The 20249-nt window shown below is 42.5% G+C and overlaps 1 protein-coding gene across 4 annotated transcripts in view; it reads left to right on the top strand.

Annotated features, from left to right (window-relative positions):
* Positions 1-20249, top strand: part of ODF2L (outer dense fiber of sperm tails 2 like) — a 179350-nt gene that overhangs the window by 120926 nt on the left and 38175 nt on the right. For 3 of the 4 annotated variants that reach the window (XM_030207203.1, XM_030207202.1, XM_030207205.1), the window contains one exon: positions 15549-15707. The exons of the other annotated variant lie outside the window; for it this stretch is intronic. In XM_030207203.1, the coding sequence (XP_030063063.1) occupies positions 15549-15707 (159 nt within the window). The remainder of the gene's footprint in view (positions 1-15548; positions 15708-20249) is intronic. 4 annotated transcript variants of the gene reach the window in all.

Below are 20249 nucleotides of genomic sequence, written 5' to 3'. Positions count from 1 at the left end.
CATGGCTGTGTGCTAACAGCACATGCTAATTTGCACATTAAGAGGATAATTTTATAACAAGGCACTTAGGTTAAATAAGCAGAAAGGCACCTATTTTAGCACTATTTGGCAAAGACACGAAGGGGCTCATTTTCGAAAGAGAAAAACGTGTAAAAAGCAGCATTTGGACGTTTTTCTCACGTCCAAATCAGTATTTTCAAAATATGTTTTTAGACGTTTTTCTATGAAGTCCATCAGAAGTGCATTCAAATCACAAGGGGATGTGTCAGGGGCATTTCAAAGGTGGGATTAGGGCGTGCCTAACACTTGGACGTTTTACAGCCATAATGGAACAAAACAAAAGCGTCCAGGTCTAAAACAAAGACATTTTGGTCTAGACCTGTTTTCAGAACGAATAAGGCACAAAACGTTGCCCTAAATGACCAGATGACCACTAGAGGGAATCAGGAGTGACCCCCCAATATCCCCCCAGTAGTCACTGACCCCTCCCACCCCCAAAAATGTGAATAAATATATGACTTATCAACCTCTATGACAGCTGCAGATGTTAAAGTCAAGTTTATTAGAACAGTATGGAGGTCCCTGGAGTAGTGTAGTAGTCGGTGCAGTACACAGTGGGGGAACCAGGTCCCTATCTCCTTCTAACTGTCATACTTGTGGAAATTATGACCCCTCCCAGGGTCACCAAAACCCTACTGTACCCACACATAGATGCCCCCTTCACCCATAAGGGCTATTGTAGCGGTGTACAGTGGGGGACAGAGGGTTTTGGAGGGCTCAGGGAACAAGATAAGGGAGCAAAGGTGTGATGTGCACCTGGGAGCATTTTTATGAAGTGCACAGAAGTTCTCTGTAGAGTGCTCCATTGCTCTCCTGGCATATCTGGGGCACCAGTCTACTAAAAATTATGACTCCTTTTGCATCCCAATGGCATGAATCTCTACTTTTTGCACCTATTCGTTTTGGGGGGTTTTTTTTTTTCAAAATTGGAGAAAAACAGAACGTCCAAATCACACACAAAAAAAAAGATAGACGCTTTTCTTTTTTGAAAATGGCCGTCTATCCTATTCAGACTTAGACATCATATCGAAAATGCCCCTGGGCTAATCCACCACCTTTTCTGTTAGCAGGATTTACCTCAGAATGGTAACATAGTAGATGATGGCGGATAAGAATCTAATAGTCAATGATTGGTGCTCTACAATTCTTGCTAGAATATCTTATTTCCTTTCAAGTATTTCCCTCCATGGCTATAGTATTCTACAGTGTTTTAAAAACTTAATAAATTTTTTCTATGACATAGGGTGCATTGTTCAGAGGCCATGGGGATCTATAGCTCTTTTGTGTTCCCTGAGGGACAGTCTGGGCTACTAAGCGCCCAATTTTGTAGCTGCCTTTGAGGGCATGCTTTATTCATATTTGCCCTACTTTTCCAACTGGCGTGAACCTCTCATTTTTTCATCTTGGCTGTTTTCTGGTAATTACAGAACATATGAGGTCATTTATAGTTTTTTCTATTAATACCGCATTAACAGTTTGTAAACATTCTGGTTTTTGTCCGGTATGCTCGTTCATAGCATCCACTATCTCTTCCTTAGAGATCTTATGTTCTTGTCTCAAACTTTAGTGAAGTCACATACAGTCTGGTTTCCATTGCCTTCACCAGAAAGGCTGTGGCACAAAATTTCACCACTTTTGTCCGTTTCACATATATATATATATTTTTTTTTTTTCACTTCCTGTGCATTTTTGCTATCGGTACATGAGTTTTGTCATACGGGGAAAGACTAAGATTCCGTCAAGCCCACCATCCTGTTCTCAGTTGGGGTCCATACAGGTGGCAAATACCACATTCATCTCGGTACATCTCAGTATGGGAGGAGAGATGACCATGATACAAGGATGTTGAGAAGGTCCTCATTACCAGTTTTCTTGCCCTGCTCTTCGGTCTAGCGGCGGCTCCGCGCACTTTCACTTAAGTTATGGTCGTAGTAGCAGTGGCGCTCATGAAGCAAGGCTTCTCGTTTCATCCTTTCCTAGACGACCGGTTCATTAGAGACAATCTTATTGGCAGAGTTGTCACGTCAAGCAACGGGTGGTGCATTTCGGACAGACTCTAGGTTAAGTGGTGAATGTAGCCAGGTCTCTCATTTGATCTCTCTTTTGAGCTTTCATGGGATCTCATTAGATTTCATTTCATATCTCTGTTTTTTCTCTCTTTGTTTAGTCAAGTTCAAGCATCCCACTTTATGTTTTTTCTTGATGATCTTGGGCCTTTGGCCATTTTCTGCCTCTATTTTGCAGAGTACAATTTTTCTTTCTAGCTCCCAAGAAGGAATTTCTTCTGCATTCTCTTTGGAGTCTCGGTAGTCTCCTTTGGCAACTTTTCACTCCGTCAATTTCAGGGGCATTGGAATAATGGAAATAAATAAATAAGAGAACCTTATGTGTATTTTTTTTGTGTGGGTTTTTCCTCCTTGATTTCTCCGTGCTAGACTCTCTCCTTCTGGGCGTTGTCAGCAGAGGGTACCTTAATGGGATATCCCAGTTCTAGAACCTTTTGGTTTTGCTCTGACCTCCCATATTCCTCGCTTAGTCTCTTGCTGGAAAGATTCGTCAGTGGCACGGATACATGCCCTCTCGCACCCGGATATTTATCTTGGATGGTATTCCCTCAGCTCAGTTGGCCTCTGTATTCTCAATAGTGCAACACGGGTCTGGTGGTTGAGATTGAGCATCCTTCCTGCAGGTATGCCTGGAGAATATACACAGTGGACAGTTTTTGGTGGCTACATCGAGGAAAATATATATGTATATATGTAGTCTACTACATAAGTACATATGTAATACCACACTGGGAAAAGGTCAAAGGTTTCATCGAGCCCAGCTTTCTGTCCACGGCCAACCCAGGCCATGAGCACCTGCCTAGATTCCTAAACGTACAAACATTCTCTGCATGTTATTCCTGGAACTGTGTAGTGGTTTATGGACTCCTATATGTATCTAACAGATAAAAGGTACGGACAAGTGTCTACTGTTGTTTTATTCCCGTTTCCACTAATTGGGGTCTACGACAAGAGTCTCAGGTGATCTGCTTGCAGAGGCAACAGCTACAGACGATTCTTTCTCTCTCATTTGAATTGCGCTCTGAGATATGTTTTCTTCATATTGTCTTAACTGCAGCGGCTGGCAGTTGATTGGGACCTTCAGTCTAGTTTGCAGCAGGAATTTAGGTACCTTCTTCTCCTGCATGGTATTTTATTCTAGGCTGATTTATTTAACTGCACTCTTATTTTTACCTCTTTAGCTTCAAGTGATCAGGTACTTTCTCACTGACAGCCTTTACATACTTCCAATCTGTTGCTAGGTTGGCAAGGGTCTAGGATATCTGCAGGAATGGTAGATTCATTGCAGGTTTTTTTGTTTGTTTGTTTCAAGGCGGCTCCGTCTCTACTTTTGCCTTCTTTCGTTCGGACTTAGACATCATATCGAAAATGCCCCTCCATGGCACCTATGTGACTTCATAAAGTACACAAATCCTGCAGCAATTGCATCTAGAGTGAAGGACAGACATCATACCTGCTTGAGAGCAGGTTTAAATGTCCTCACAAAAAGTATGCAAGTACACATGAATTAGCATATTTTATAATCAACCCATATACTTTGTGATTCCACCTGTGCTCAGCCCACATCTCACCCAAAGCAATTGCTTACAGTAAAATTATGTGTGTTCATGCCTGCCTCCAATTTTATAAGACCCTTTTTATGTGCATATTTTTACACACATACACTAGAATTACTTTCTCCGAGGACAAGCCCGTTCCGTAACTTAAGAAAAGCATAACCAGAGCTTTGTGGAGCGTGAGACACATTCCACCGCATATGTGCGAGTGTCTTCATGCCCATCGCGCAAATGCAGTCTCCTCAGTTCTTTTTCTACTGTGGTGAGGAGAGAGGGTGTGTTTTTTTACCGTCGCCTCACGTTCACTCGGTCCAAAGAGCTTTTTGTGCCTTTTGGCGAGTTTTTTCGTCCTTTATTGTGTTCCTGTTTGTGCAACCCCCTTTTAAAAATATTTTCCTTTAGTTTCTAGTTTGTTTTGCCCAGTTTTAAGTTTCCTTTCTTTTTTCTCATCATTCAGCTGTTTTTAGGCCTTGACTTTGGCCGGGATTTTTCCCTTCATTTTTGCCGTGCTTTGCCCCTTTTTCAGCCATCATCGCTTTGTTTAATTTAGCCGAGAAAGTTTTTCCTTCCATGCCCATGAAGGTTCCCAGTGGTTTTAAGCGCTGTACCCGATGCAATTGGATGATCTCTGGGAAAGACACCCATTCCTGGTGTCTTCAGTGTCTCGGGCCCAATCATAGCCCAACTAACTGTATTCTCTGCCTTCGTATGAAGAAGAGGACCCATGTTTCCATTGATGCTCAATGAGAGAGGATTTTTGGAGCCAAGTCTGGTTCCTCGACATCAGCATTGACATCGAGGTTGGAGGAGTCAGCGTCGAGCATCACACCGGCATGGGGAGAGATAGTAAGCATGACCCATAGACACTGGGAGCAATGAAGCATCGAGTGGGTCTCTACCTGCCTCGAGGCCTCCTGCTGTGCAGGGTCCCTGGGACCGTCCATTGTTAGACCCGACTCTGAGGTGACGTGTGGATTCAACATCGTCATCATTGGCACCGAGGAGCCTTGATGATAAGCTTCAGGCGAAGGCCAAGAAGCATTACCATCAATCGCCCTCAACACATGGTGCTGGGAGCTCCGGGGTGTCGAAAGATCTGGCACCCAAGAAGCATCGGCACTAGGAGGACCACTCTCCCTCTATATAGGAGGTGCCAATGCATCAGTCTCCCAGCAGCCAAGACCCAGCTCCCGCATTGACCCCAGTGGTTCTGCAACGTGCTCCTGAGCTGGCACCCCAGCCTTTCCCAATGTTAGCCCTCAATGAGCGCATCTGGGCCTTGCTTCCTGAGCTGCTGGATGGCCTTTTGCAACAGTGTGCATCGGCATCGGGGTGCTTGCACCTTCCCTGCCTCCCTTTGCATCTCTGCTTGGCTCTCAGCCAGCTGTGCTGCTTTTGACACCAATGTTGCATGCTTCCCCAGTGTCAACTGCCACCCAAGCCAGCACTCCCTCGACGTTGGTGGAGGAAGCTTTGCCGGAGTCGAGGCGGGAACTGACTTCTCTATGCTGTTCTTGAGGACATTGCTCCTCCACATCAAGGCAGGTTCGGTCTAGATACTCCCACCAGGAGGTATTGTCTGACACTGAAGAGGAGCACTCATGGGATTCAGAGGAGGATCTGAGGTACTTTTCCTCATATGAGTCCTATGGAATTCCGTCTGAACCCTCCCCACCACCTGAAAAGAGAAAGTCTCCTCCAGACTGCCTTTCATTCCATTCTTTTGTCAAGAAAATGGCTAATGCCATTCAATTTCCTTTGGAAGTGGAGGACGAGCCCAGGGCCAAGATGCTCGAGGTCCTGGACTACATGTCTTCTCCTTGGGAGGCTTTGACTGTTCCTCTCCACGAGGTACTCCAGGACGTCCTCGTTAAGAATTGAGAGTCCCCTCTGTCGGTCCCGGTCACGCCCAAGAAGATTGATACCATGTACCAGATCCACAGTACACCTGATTTTGATAAGCCTCAGTTGCCTCATGATTCCATGGTGGTGGAATCCGCTTTCAAAAGAGCTAGGAGTTCCATGGACTATGCTTCAGTGCCCCCAGATTGAGAAGGTAGAACCCTGGATTCTTTTGGGAGAAAGATGTTCCAGCTTCAATGCTCATCTCCCGAATACAATGCTACCAGTTCTTCACTCGGTGCGCAGGTTGAGACGCTCCCTCCAGCGCAGGCCAAATCACTTCGTCAGTTGGTCAATCAGCAGAAGGCGTGTTGAAAGTTCTTGGCCAGGGGCACTTATGACACTTTTGACTTGGCATCCAGGATCTCTGCCCAGAGTATAGCAATGCACAGACTCTCATGGCTGCGTGTTTCTGACTTGGAACATTCTATTCAGCAGAGGTTAGCGGATGCCCCATGCCGGAGGGATAACCTTTTTGGAGAGAAGGTTGAGGAGATTGCAGTCCAAATAAAAAAACATACTGATACCATCAATTCTGTCTCCCGCCGGGCACCTTCTGCATCTTCTTCCTCAGCTAGGAGGACTTTTGGCAAGCCAAGGACGAGTACCTTTTACTATCAGAGGCGTAGGTACAACCTCTCAGTTCGCCAGCCTACTCATGTTCAACCCCAGTGTGCTCATTTACGTCAACAGTGTGCACCAAAGGTCCCTGCTGCTCCCAGGCAAAGCAAGGGACGAGTTTTTGACTGGCTCCAACAGAGCATAGTCGCAGTAAAAGTGTCCATCTGTGATGACTTGCCGGTCGGGGGAAGCTGAAGTTTTTTCACGAAAGGTGGCCCCTTATAACCTCCGATCGGTGGGTTCTTCAAATAGTCCGTCTCGGATACGCACTGAATTGGTATTTAAAACCTCCAAATTGCCCACCGAGAGCTCATTCGTTCAGCTCTCGGCACAGGCAGGTACTTGCAGAGGAACTCTCAGCCCTTCTGAAGGCCCATGCAGTCGAGCCCGTTCCACCAGGGGAGCAAGGGCAGGGATTCTATTCCAGGTACTTCCTTGTGCACAAGAAAATGGGGCGATGCGTCCCATCCTAGACCTATGGACCCTGAACAAATTCCTGCCGCATTTAAGCACCCACACTTAGCCAGTTCTGTGACTTAATTGCAGGCACATAACATGTAAGGTGTGCCAATATCAGGTTACAATATTATTCTATAATGCCTAGGGGCTGGTATAGAATAGGCTCCGACTGTGCATCCGCAAGGACACCTGGAGGTGCCCAGTTATAGAACTCCCCCCTTAGGAGTAATTCTATAAAGAAGACACATATTTAGAAACCAGATACATGTATATTTCATTAGAATAATGGCATATGAGTATGTGTTGACATGCACAACTATATGAGAAAAGTTCAGGATGGTTTACCTGGTCACCCTTCTCCCAATGATTCAGAAAAACGATTGACTATGCTCTCTGAACTTAAAGGATGCATATGCTCACATCCCAATACTTCCAGCCCACTGGAAGTATCTTCGATTTCGTCTGGGAACACATCACTTTCAGTACCGCCTTTTGGCCTTGCGTCAGCTCCCAGGGTCTTCACCAAATGTCTAGTGGTAGTTGCAGCATCGCTACGCAGACTGGGAGTCCATGTTTTCTCATATCTTGATGATTGGCTGGTAAAGAGCACCTCTCTGGACGGTGCTCAGGAGTCAATGCGGATGACTATTCGGGTGCTCGTGCTACTAGGGTTCGTTTTAAACTACCCCAAGTCCCATCTTCGCCCTGTCTAGCTATTGGAGTTCAAAGGACCCCTGCTTGATACACAGAAGGTTTGAGTCTAGCTTCTGGAGACGAGAGCAGACAATCTTGTCGCACTCGCTTCCAGAGTTCGAGCCTCACAGCAGGTCACAGCTTGGCTTGCTGTAATATAAAACTGAGGAGACTGCATTCTTGCAATGGGCGAGAAGGCACTCTTGCATACGTGGTGGAGCATGTCTCACGTTCCACAAAGCTCTGCTTACGCTTGTCATAAGTCCCGGACCAGGTGATGCAAGATGGCATCACCCACGTGAAAATATAAAGCCTTCTATGCTCAGAGAATACCTGATACTTATCTTCATTTTATAAAATTACCCCCTAAGAGGGCAATTCTACAACTGGGCACCTAATAGGAGCCTGTTCTATAAAGGAAAGTAGGTGCCTATTCTCCCATATAAAATACTAGAGTAACCAATGGGATACATTCATATATCTTAGGTGTGAGCACTTATGCCAGCCAAAGAGTTGACATAAGGTTGAGCTCCTAAGCTCCGATCACACATGCGTAACTTTGTATACCACCTAGATTCCATTTATTTGCACATCCACCCTCAAACTGCATGTTGTTGAAGATATGTGCATATTAATAAAATAGTATGTATGCACCCATTTGTCATATACTGTAGATGTTCACACATATTCATATGCCATTATTCTAATGAAATACATATGTATTTGGTTTCTAAATATGTGTCTTCTTTATAGAATTACCCCTAAGGGGGAAGTTCTATAACTGAGCGAGGATGCACAGTCAGAGCCTATTCTATAATAGCACCTGGGCATTATAGAATACTATTGTAACCTGGTATTGGCACACCTTACATGCTATGTGCCTGCAATTAAGCCATAGAACTGGCTTGTGTGGGTGCCTAAATGCGGCAAGGGCATGCATAGCTTTAGGCTCCTTATGGGAGCCCCATCCATGTCTCGCTCATGGTGTGTTCAAGCGCATGCCCCCCTATGCATTTAGATGCTATGTAAGTTAGGTGTACTTACAAAATATCTCTTAGGCATCCTGCTGGGTTTTATGGGTTAAGTGTACACTTATTTGCATTAAGTGCTAATATTTTAGTCATTTATGCATGTGCCTAGATTATAAAACTGTCCTTCATGTGGTTAACACACTTTAATAAAAAGGCCCCTATCTGATTAAATTCTTTTTGCTCTTTGTTTCTCTTCTCTGAGAAACGATGGTTATTATATAGTGTGATTGCAATGAGTACATTCATCTGCTGAAGAGAGAAGATCTTGGGGGAGCTCAAAAGCCTTTGAATTGGGGGTTTCTCCTTCACTGTTCCTTGTTTTCAGGAATATCCTTCAGAGAGGGTCCTACCCTGAGTTTTCCTTATATTTGTACCTGTACAGCTTGATGCACTCTTTCTGCAGTAGAAGAATTTGAATCCTCTGGAAATCGCTGCTTATATGAGCTTTTGCTGACTTATTTTCATCTGGAAGTCCTCTTCCTTACTCCAAAAGGAAGCTCGACATCTTTCAAACAGTTGAGTTAACTCTGTAATGAAACATAAGGAGCATAAGTAACTCCGCTTTCACAAATTTTAGCCTTTGATCCTTTTAATACTCTTAATTTTCCTTTCAGGATGCTCCTGAACCCCACACCTGCTCTTTTCCTGGGTGTCTGAGCATTCCTTTCTTGAGCTACAATATGCTCCTAGGCATAAAACCAGGAAGAAGGAGAAGTACAGTTAAAGTATGCTCGTGATTTTTCTAGAAACAGTCCTTTGAAGTAGGGCAGGATTAAAGCATATGAGGGGCCTTTCAGATGTGCTAATTCAATGGTGCCCAAGGCAGATTTTTGACCTGGTAAATCAACTGCTGGCAGAAAGAAGAATGGGAGGACCAAAGCCACTGCTGCTGCAATGGGCTGGCTATTCTCCCTACCTTCTGTGCATTGTTCTCCAGTTACCAGGAAGAGCCAGCAAGCATGTTACCTACTGCTTTCTTCTCTGCCAGTTTTCCTGTCTTGTCAAAAACCATTCAGGGCCCCATTTATGGGAGTCTTAAAATGTAGCTATATTTCAGTGGGAGGCCCAAAGCACTTGTTTGCTTAGGGCCCATCAGAGAACATAACTTAAAAACATAAGAATAGCCATACTGGGTCAGACCAGTGGTTCATCTAGCCCAGTATTGCTTCCAACAGTGGCCAATCTCAATAACAAACTATGGACTTTTCTTCCAGGAACTTGTCCAAACCTTTTTTAAACCTAGATACGCTAACCGCTGTTACTGCATCCTCCAGCAGCGAGTTCCAGAGATTAACTATTCTTTGAGTGAAAAAATATTTCCTCCTATTTGTTTTAAAAGTATTTCCATGTAAATTCGAGTGTCCTCTGGGCTTTGTATTTTTTTGAAAGAGTGAAAAATCGATTCACTTCTACCTGTTTTGCACCACTCAGGATTTTATAGACCTCAGTCATATCCCTCCTCACCTTTTCCAAGCTGAAGAGTCCTTACCTTTTTCCTCATATGGAAGGTGTTCAGTCCTCTTTATCATTATGGTCACTCTTTGAACCTTTTCTAATTCCGCTATATCTTTTTTGATATATGGTGACCAGAATTGAAAGAAGTACTCAAGGTGCTGTCGCACCATGGAGCAATACAGAGGCATTATAATATTCTTGGACTTATTTTGCATCCCTTTCCTAATAATTTCTAGCATCCTGTTTGCTTTTTTGGCTGCTGCCACACACTGGGTGGAAGATTTCAGCACATTGTCTACAATGATACCCACTGGAGAATGTCTGAGATAGAAATACACTCCTTATTTCTAATCTCTTCAGTTCAGTGCCAGCAGGGATACAAATGCAACTAGTAAAGGACACAATTTGTGACCTACAAGTGATTAGTAGGTAATCTGCCTATAGAAAGTGAAAAAAAATGAAAGTTTAAAGCTTTACTTTGCTACAGTTACATGTGAATTCAATACTTAAAAGTTGTGAAAAAGCATGTAAACCTGCAGAAGGGAGTAACAATTATTTGGAGGCCCATATGAAAAGAAATGATCTTTCAAAAAGCAGCTATCCCAAAAATGGCAAGAAAAAGCAGCACTTTGAACCTTCAAAATTTGACATGAACATGTTCAATTTAAAGCACCCTAAAAATAGAAGTACATCCTATATAATAATTCTCACCTCCGTTCTATGCTTGGGACCGTGGCTCCCTGGCTGCAAGTGGTCTGCGAGGCAGACACGCACGGACGTCACTGACGTCAACACAGCTGATTCCAAGGCAAGGGGAGTTTCCCTACTCCTCCTACTGCCTCGGAATCAGCTGTCACCCCCCCGCGCTATGGCCCCCTCGAAACCCACCCCCTCCCGCGAACCTGTCGATCCCCCCCGGAACGCCGAAAACCGCACCCCCCCCCTCCCGCCGCTGTTGTGCACTACCTTCGGGTGGGTTTCTCATTCATCTTAGAAAGTTTAACTCCGTGCGTCTGACGTCAGACGCACGGAGTTAAACTTTCTAAGAAGATGATTGAGGAACCTACGGGAAGGGAAGGTAGCACAACAACGGCGGCGGCTGTTTTCGCTGGCACGGGGGGGGGAACGACAGGTTCGCAGAAGGGGGGGGGAATTGCCTGCCTAAGGCCCGTTTCCTTGCCTACAGAAACGGGCCTTTTTTACTAGTTATTTTATAAAACATTATTCTTAAGAGCAGGAAATAAAGTTGGCATGCAGCAAGAGAATACAAATATTCTTAACTGGAAAGAAGTTTCAAAAGTGTTAAAAAGCCACTCGTTGACATGAGCAGCCACTTAATAACTGTTTTAGGAAAGAATAAATATATTCAGCTTTGGAGGATTCAGGAGAAAAAGTGGTTTATATATATCTAAGTGAATCAGTCCTAGGAGGCATGCCCTTGGATGATGGTGAGGATGTCAGTACAGAGTGTGTCAGTAGTTACCAACAGGTTATTTTTGGGACCATGAAAAATGTATATTTCTATGTATCAAATATTCCCCTTTGTTTGACGTTTGATATTTCACAATATACCATTATTCACCCATTACTCTCCCCTATAGGCCAAAAATTATTTGGGTGAATGAAGTTCTCTCCAAGGACAAGCAGACCATCATATCCTCACATCTAGGGGTGATGTCATCTGATGGAGCCAGGTGCGGATGCTGATTAGCAAGCTGGAGAATATTCTAGCAGTTTCCCACCATGCACACACTGGTGCCTTCTTGCCCGACGTGCAAGTCCTTTAGTCTTTGTTTTTTTGTGGAGCAGGGAAGACGCGTCTTCATGTTCTCACAGTGCAATTCATACTTTTTCACTGTGCCTTTCTTTATGGGGTTTTCAACGTTCTTCAGATAATTTTTCCTTTAAATTTACTCTTTCTTCAATTTCCTTTTTAATGTCTTTAGTTTTTCAGCCTTTAAAGTTTCCTTTATTTTTGCGTATTGCTAGATCTCTTTATCGGCTGGAGCCCCGACCTCGATTTGAACACCGCCCACTTTTCCAGTTCAAGATTGAGGAGTTTGTTTTGGTTGCAGTTCTTTTCTTGATGTACAGGAAGACCCCTAATGTAATCGGGTGATTTCTGTAATGGACTTACACAGCTGGTGCGTGACCATGATCCTTACTCTTGTTCTATCCGTTTGCAAATGCAGCTGAAGACACAGAGGGCATGGCAGATTCAACAGGACAAGCTTTTTGTCTTCTCGAAGGCCATTGATGCATTTACATTGACACCAGAAGCATCGATAGCTGCCAAGACTTCAGCATCCACTGGGAGTGCACCAACATCGAGGAGGTCTCTACCTTCCTCAACAGTGGGTGCTGAGAGTAGGCACTAGGACCAATCAGCATCGGACCCGACACCAAGGACATCACATACAGGTGCGTTGTCTCCCTCTTCGGCACCAAAGTACTGCGATGCTGTGCATCGGGGGAAACCCAAGAAGCATAAGCATCGGTCCTCCTCAACACACAGTGCTGGGAGCACCAAGGCATTAGCATCACCAGTACTCGAGAAGCACTGGCACCGGGAGGAGCACTACATCTCCTTTGAGGAGGTACTGATGTGCAAGTCTCCCAACAGCAGGTCCCCATTACCAGTCCGACACTGACGTCTTCTCAGGCTGCTTCTCTTCCAGCTCCCTCTCCTTTGCCGATGCCTTCTTTCGATGTGCAGTTCCGAGTCATGTTGAGGAAGGAGCTGGCGCAAATACTGCAGGGGCACACTGCTCAGCCATCGAGGGCACTTGCACCAACTGCGAATCTTCCTGAGGCTCCTTCCATGCCATTGCAGAGATCCTTGATGCAAGCCTGTACTTGCAGTCTTTGGTCTGCAGTACACCAAGTCTTGCAGATACTCTCCCATAGGAGCACGCCGCAGGGCTTTGCCAGTTGGCCAGTAAGCAGCTGGAGTGTAGGAAATATCTGGCCAGACTCTCATGGCTGTGAATCTCTGACCTAAAACTGGCAGTTCAGGAGAGGTTGGCGGATGTTCCTTGCCGGGGTGACAACTTGTTTGGAGATAAAGTGGAAGAGGTCGCAAATCTCATAAAGAAACATATGGACACCATCCAAACTCTGTCTCAGCACTCTCCAGCTGTATCCTCTTCCTCAAGGAGGTTTTTGAGCGGGCATAGATGATGAACCTACTACTCTCAAAGGCGTAGGTTCCCACTGCCTTTCCGGTCTACCCAACAGCCTCAGGCCCAGCGTTCTTGGCCTCGCCAACCCCTTCCTCAGAAGCCCCAGCTGGTGCCCCAGTCTAAGCAAGGGACGAGCTTTTGACTGGCTCCTAGATCGCTTAGCTGAACTCAAGGTAGCCATCCTGGACAGCCTAACAGTAGAGGTGAGGTTGAAGTTTTCAATCACAGGTGGCCCTTTGTAACCTCTGACCAGTGGTATTCAAATAGTCCATGTCGGTCAGGCCCTGCATTGGCGTCAAAGACTACCAGGTTGCCTATCGAGAATGTCATCACTCAGCTGTCAGCCAAGCAGGTACTTGTAGAGGAAATCTTTTGCCTTTGTCCAGGCCAATGCAGTCAAACCTATGCTACTAGGGGAAGAAGGGGAAGGGATTCTATTCCAGGTACTCCATTGTGCCCAAGAAAACGGGGGAATTTTGTCCAATCCTAGACCTAAGGGCCCTGATCAAATTCCTGGTCAAAGAAATGTTCAGGATGATTTCCCTGGGCACCCTTCTCACCATAATTCAGGAACAAGATTGGCTATGCTCTCTGGATTAGAAGGATGCCTATACCCACTTTTCAATACTTCCTAGTCACAAGAAATATCTCAGATTTCAAATAGGGAAGCCATTTGGCCTCACATCAGCTCCCAGGGTCTTCACCAAATGTCTAGCGGTAGTAGCAGCATATCTACGCAGGCTGGGAAAGTATGTGTTTCCCTATCTGGATGATTGGATAGTCCAGAGCACATCACAGGAGGGGGCATCAGAGTCGATACACCTAACTATGAGTTGTTGGAGTTACTAGGGTTTATCATAAGCTACCCAAAGTCCCACCATCTCCCAATTCAGCGATTGGAATACTTAGGAGCCCCGCTAGATACATTGCAGTCTCAGGCTTTTCTTCCACAAGCAAGAGCAAAGACTTTCAGAAGCAGCAAGCAGGTCACAGCTCGGCAAATGTTGAAACTGATCGGTCACATGGCCTCAACGGTGCATGTCACGCCCATGGCACATCTCCATTTGAGAGAAGCCCAGTGGACCCTAGCTTCCCAGTGGACTCAGGCAGCTGGGAACCTAGCGGATGTCATCCAGTGGGACTGCTGTTCCAAATTCCATCTCCTCAGAAGGTACTAACAATGGATGCATTCAACCTAGGTTGAGGAGCTAATATAGATAGGCTTCACACCCAGGGAACATTAGTCAGCTCAGGAAACAAATCTCCATATCGATCTCCTTTAGCTCGGAGCTACTTGGAATGCTCTAAAGACTTTCAGAGACTCTCATCCAAACGGACAACCAAGTGCAATGTCTTATGTAAATAAGCAGGGGGATACAGGATCCTACCCCTTGTGTCAGGAAGCAAGGGAGATGTGGCAGTGTGTCCTCCTTCACAGGATGGACCTCTAAGACCCATACTTTCCAGGAAAGGACAAATGCCTGGCAGACAGACTGAGCAGGATTTTGCAACTGCATGCATGGTCTCTCAATATGGGTGTATCGTGCAAGATCTTCCAAGAGTGGGACACCCCCTCAGTGGATCTTTTTGCCACTCACTTCAACAACATGGTCCTCCAGTTCTGCTGCAGGCTCAGATCACATGGCAGACTAGCATCAGATGCCTTTCTCCTGCATTGGGGAGCATAGAATTAGAAACTTTGGATTTGCCGGAGGGAGTCTCCCACATCTTGCTAGCTTCTAGGAAAGACTCCACTAAGAGGTCTTACTCATGTAAGTGGAGGGAGGTTTGCTGTCTCATGTAAGGGCAAGACCTTAGATCCCCACACTTGTCCAACACAAAAACTGCTTGAATACCTCCTGCACCTCTCTGAGTCTGGAGTTGAATTCTTTAGCTTTTTACAATGACTAAAGGACCCATGCATGGTGGAATGCAGCTAGAAAATACTTCAACTCGCTAGTCAGCATCCACACCGGGCTCTGTTGGATGACATCACCCCAAGATGTGAGAATACTTGGCCTACTGTCCTCAGAGAGCACCTGCCACAGGTGAGTAACCTTGGCTTACTTGATAAAAAGAAGACAATATTCACATCATGTAGCACCTCCTTAACTAATTTATTTATTATATTTACCTATGTTTGTTTTTGTAGTATATATTTAAAAAGGTGCAACAATCATGTGCAAAGCTTGGGATGATTTTCAGTTAATTATTTGCAGGAGCTGGCATCCCCTTTAAATAAGATATCATTGCCTAATTATGTCTACTTCTAAATTAATCATCCAAAGGCACCAACCAGAACAATTTTTAACCAATGAGAGCAGCTTCAAATGGACAAATCCAAAGAGCTCAGGTTTTTTTTGTGACAGCTCCAGAGGTCTTATTTAAGCAGGAAGATTATAGCTCCTAGAGTATTTATGGCATACTTAGAGTACTTTTAATCATTTACACTTAAAGCCTATGAAAGTCAGTAAACTTGAAATTTACATATTTGCCTCTACTTTTCTTAATGCTACCACACAGGTGGAGGCCCAGATGAAGGCAAACTTAGATGAACTGGAACATGTTGCTGGCTTTCTGAGATCAGCAGAGCAGAGGTTACAGGAGTGTCAGGAAAACCTCTTGATTGGTAAAAGGAAATATGCAGCACAGTCCAAAACCTTTAGGAAACTCCAGGCAAAGGTGCTTAGAATGTAACTTGCATACATTTACAGTAAATAAGTATTAGAGGCTTTACTACAGTTCCTCCAGCTGAGGGCACTTGTGTCCTTTTTTCAGTGTTTCTTTGCTTTCCCCATAATACATAATAAATAGATTTCTTATGTTCTGATGCTAGTTTTGTTTTACTTTAGTACTAAACATTTTGAGGTCAATTTTCAAAGCCATTTACTACAACTAGTACTCCTACTACTAGGCCTACATATAGCTACACCAGGTGTCGACTGCACTTTACAGACACAATGTATGGTCTATGCTTTTTTAAAGCTTACAGTCTAATACAGAGAGAACATAAAGCAGGACAGCTTTGAGTTAAAACAGTGGGGCCAGTGGCAAAGAGTGATTCTCCTTTAGAGTTTATATAAGGCAGCAGCACATGGATGAGTTAAGTCTCAAAGCTAGGATCATAAGAAGTGTCTAGATAAACTGAAAGTAGAGACCAACCAGCAGGAAAATCTGTACCCTAGAATAAATCTACAGTATATAATAAACCTACAGAAAGGAGTAAGTGTGTGAGAGAGAGGAGGGCAGGGAAGAAACAGAATAGGACAGATTTATGTTATCAAAAGCCTTAACTGCACTGCAGTTTATATAGGCAAGTGGGAAGTAGATGAGCAACACAGTTATAAAGCAAATGTTTCAAAGCACATGCAAAATATCAGTTTTAAGATTAATAATGGGTAAATAGTGACTTTTGCAGGTAAATTGGCCTCCTCTGTCTGGATGAAGATGTATGGGTTTCCACAGCACACATACATTCCCATGGGTAAATTTAGGTTGGATGAGGAAAACAGATCATTCACATTCCATTTTCAAGTGTGAACATGCTATTCTGTCCCAACAGGGTCAACACAAATAGTGCTTCCAAAGTAATCATACTCTTCTTACTTGATTGCTTTTCACTAGCTAATTTTCAAAGCAAGACTACCCAGGTAGATGCTGTTTAAAAATAAGCTACAAGAAAGTGTGCACAATGGGGACTACTTTTATAACAGGATGCCTTTGTCAGAACAAGCCCCAGAAGTGCACGATGTTTATGTTTATTTTAAAATTTGATTAATCATTAAATTTGGAAATACCAGGTCAAGGAGATTTACAAATAAAATTAATAAAAGTATAGACAGAAAATGAGCTCCAGTAATAATACAGGACAGAATATACTCACACAAGAAAGTTCAGTCAAACCAAGCACACCAAAGTTACTTTAAAAATCATCATCCTGATCGCTATTGCTGTCAAATAGTGCTAATTTATAATGAAAACAGTAGAAAGCAAGTGTGTCTTTAAGTTAATTTTAAGTTGTTTATAAGATGTCTCTGAGTGAAGAACCAGTGGAAAATTGTTCTATAAGTTGGGCACTAGGAAAAAGAAAGTGCTGTTTCTGTTGCACAGATTTACACTTGCGTCAAACAAGATGTAAACTTGTGCATGTACATACATGTTTAATAAAGTACATGCTTACATCACAACCTTACACCAGCTCCACTCAAACTATTATGCCTCTAGGAACACCTACAGGCAAATCGCATAAAAGTGCACTATCTCCATTCATCTAACTTACCTCATGCAGTTTTATGACTGCCTTTTTCCACTTCCAAAACATGCTTTATGCAGAAAGCTACCCTACTATTTATTTTCATTTCATGATCCTTTAATTGTTTAACTATGCAACTTAATTTTTCTTAGCATAACCTGATATCAGGTAAGCTGACTGCTTAGAAGCCCATTTTATATGTATGGGCTTCCTAACGTTTAGCGTGTTCTAATTCCATTATCACACGCTAAGCTTTAGTAAAAGGGCCCCTTTATTTCCAGATATCTGATATATATAGCGCCGAAAGGATCTGCGCTGAGCCCCTATTCTTTTTTTCTTTTTTTTGCAATTAACAAAATTGCCACAAGTATAACACTTGAAAGTAGAAAATAGATTCCACCAGTAGAAAGATATAAATATAAGAAAAAGAAAAACATATCACATATTCAAATGCAATAGTTAAGAATATATGACAAAATGTATACTAATCCCACTGTTTAAGAAAGAGAGGGGGGAAAGGGCAGGAAAAGGAAACTCAGAAAGTTGCAAGTCGCTATCTAAATAAAATCTATATAATAAATTCTAAGTAATGTCTTTATAGAACAGAAAAATTAAATCTTTAAACAGACTTTTCACTTCATTTAGCAGGTATATTATCCAATATGAGTTATGAGATGATGATGGGGGCCAATTGAGACAGTCTTTTCTATATTAATAACAAAATATTTTAAGATTTAAAAGAATTTTTCTTTTAAAATAATATCCATTTTTTAGTTTATTATTATTTTATGAAATATCGTAATTGACCACTTATGCACAAATTATGATTTTTGATCAACGCTCTATTTCATTATCATTTATATATTTTTTTTGAAAAATTGACTTAATGTTGAACAATACAAATTAAATGCATTACTTTAACTACGCTTATGTTCACCATTGTTCCACAATTTATTCACATTAATATATACCTTTTATCTTTTCTGATTGACAACTATTATGAATATACATAACACACTTAAAAGCACCTTAAATAGTGCTCTGTCTTCTTTAAAATCAATCTCTGCAAAATATGACGTCATCGCGTTAACGTCCCAACGACGTTCACCTAATTTCTTACAAACGTCTTTTCTTTAGCGTCTTTCTTTTGCCGCCTTTTTCACCACTTTATATAGAAGAGATCAGACATCAAACCACCATTTATCCTTTCGGACTAAACAGGAGAAGGCCCTTTTGTCGGAGCCCTTTTCATTCGCGCGATAGCGAAATTAATTCAAGTTATTGAGGCTGTTTTCAAAGGTAAGAAGTTTTTAAACTGCCTTTTTTAAACTGCCATTATCGGCAATTCTAATCTTGGGCGGTTCTCCTGCTTTTTCATATATATGTTAGAAACAAGGCACGATACCTATAAGAAGCCATTAAAACATCCGGCTTCACTTGTAACCTTCACAAAATGTATTCATAAATATTTACAAAGGCACTGCTACTACCATATTTCACATACCTAAATACTATTTTTTAAGCGCTCCCCTTTAAAAATGAAGGTATATATGACTTTTTTATTTTTGCCTGTTTATTTACTCTGTATTCATTTTGTAGGCACTTATAACTTGAACTTTGTCTAACTACTATATCTACAAATTGGTAAGCTCACTTCAATGACTTTCATTTATATACACATCGATAACCAAACTGATGACGTCATAACCACTATAAAATTTGGGATTAGACAAATTGCATCATTTCATTCATCAGAATCACCACATGACAAAAGTTTTTTTATATATAACTTTCAGTTTTCCATTTTCAAAAAAACATATAAACATGACTGCTTTATCAGAGATTTGAATGTATATTTGTGTATATATGTGTACACACACAACAAATTCTTTATACCAATTATTTGTCTCATAAATTGCACATTGTTATCTTTTCATTAGATGTTTGTCTATATTTCTATTTTGTTGACATTATATCAGTTTATTATTATACTATACATTTTTTAATACTCTAAAATTTTAAAGTTTATTGAAACCATACACATAAATACTATATGATTGTTGGAACAATATAACTTTACGCATTTTATTAAGTCAATATAATTGCTTGTAATATCAATATTTTATTATTATTATTATTCTTTATATATCATTTATGCTTTGATACTTTTACTATCTATTTGATATATTTTATTGATGTATTTATATGTTTTTATTAATAGACCCCTGAGGCAGGCGCCTTTTTGGCGCCGAAACACGGCCCGTGTCGGGTCTTTGGCTAATAAAGTACTCCTGTTGTCCCACTCTTGAAGGCCCAGTGTTGCTTTTTCTTTTTTGTTTCTCTTATTGTATACTGTATCACCCTCTCTGTCTGTACTATTCAACAAAACTCTTCAAATGAATTGAATCCACCAAAGTTTTACCCACAAACTTAAAAGTATATTTACATGAATATTGTAGGAAAAAGGTCCATCCTAGGGCTCCCAACTGAGGTCTAAGGACCAAAAAGGCCTTCTTCCTGCTTCTCTAGAGAAATCAAGCAATACAAAATCTTTGTGACCCAAAACATTATGGTGCTCATTTTCAAAGGAGATGGACATCTTAAAATGCCTCTTAAAAGGTCCATCTGCTAAACATGTCCAAATCCTGATTTTGGAAAGTCAGAATTTGGATGTTTCACACTGCAGTTTGTCCAAATAGCAAGGGAGTGTGGTGTAAGCTTGTGTTGGGCAGGACTAGGGAGGGCCCAAAAGTAGGAGTCCAACAGGGATTTTTTGAATGGCAAGTACTGTCCATGTCTTAAGAGAAGGATGTTTTTGTCTAGACCGGTTTCAGTCACATCCAAGTTACAAAAAGTTGATCTAATTGAGAAGGTGACTACTGGAGGGATTAAGGCATGACCCAGCTGTAATCTCTCAGGGGTTGCTGTTCCCCTTCCCTCTCCTCTGAAAGTGAAACTGGAAGGAAAACCAG

Source organism: Microcaecilia unicolor, chromosome 6 (genome assembly GCF_901765095.1).
Source record: "Microcaecilia unicolor chromosome 6, aMicUni1.1, whole genome shotgun sequence".
Taxonomy (NCBI): domain Eukaryota; kingdom Metazoa; phylum Chordata; class Amphibia; order Gymnophiona; family Siphonopidae; genus Microcaecilia; species Microcaecilia unicolor.
Note: the sequence above shows the minus strand (reverse complement) of the source record. Positions and strands in the feature narration are given on the sequence as shown.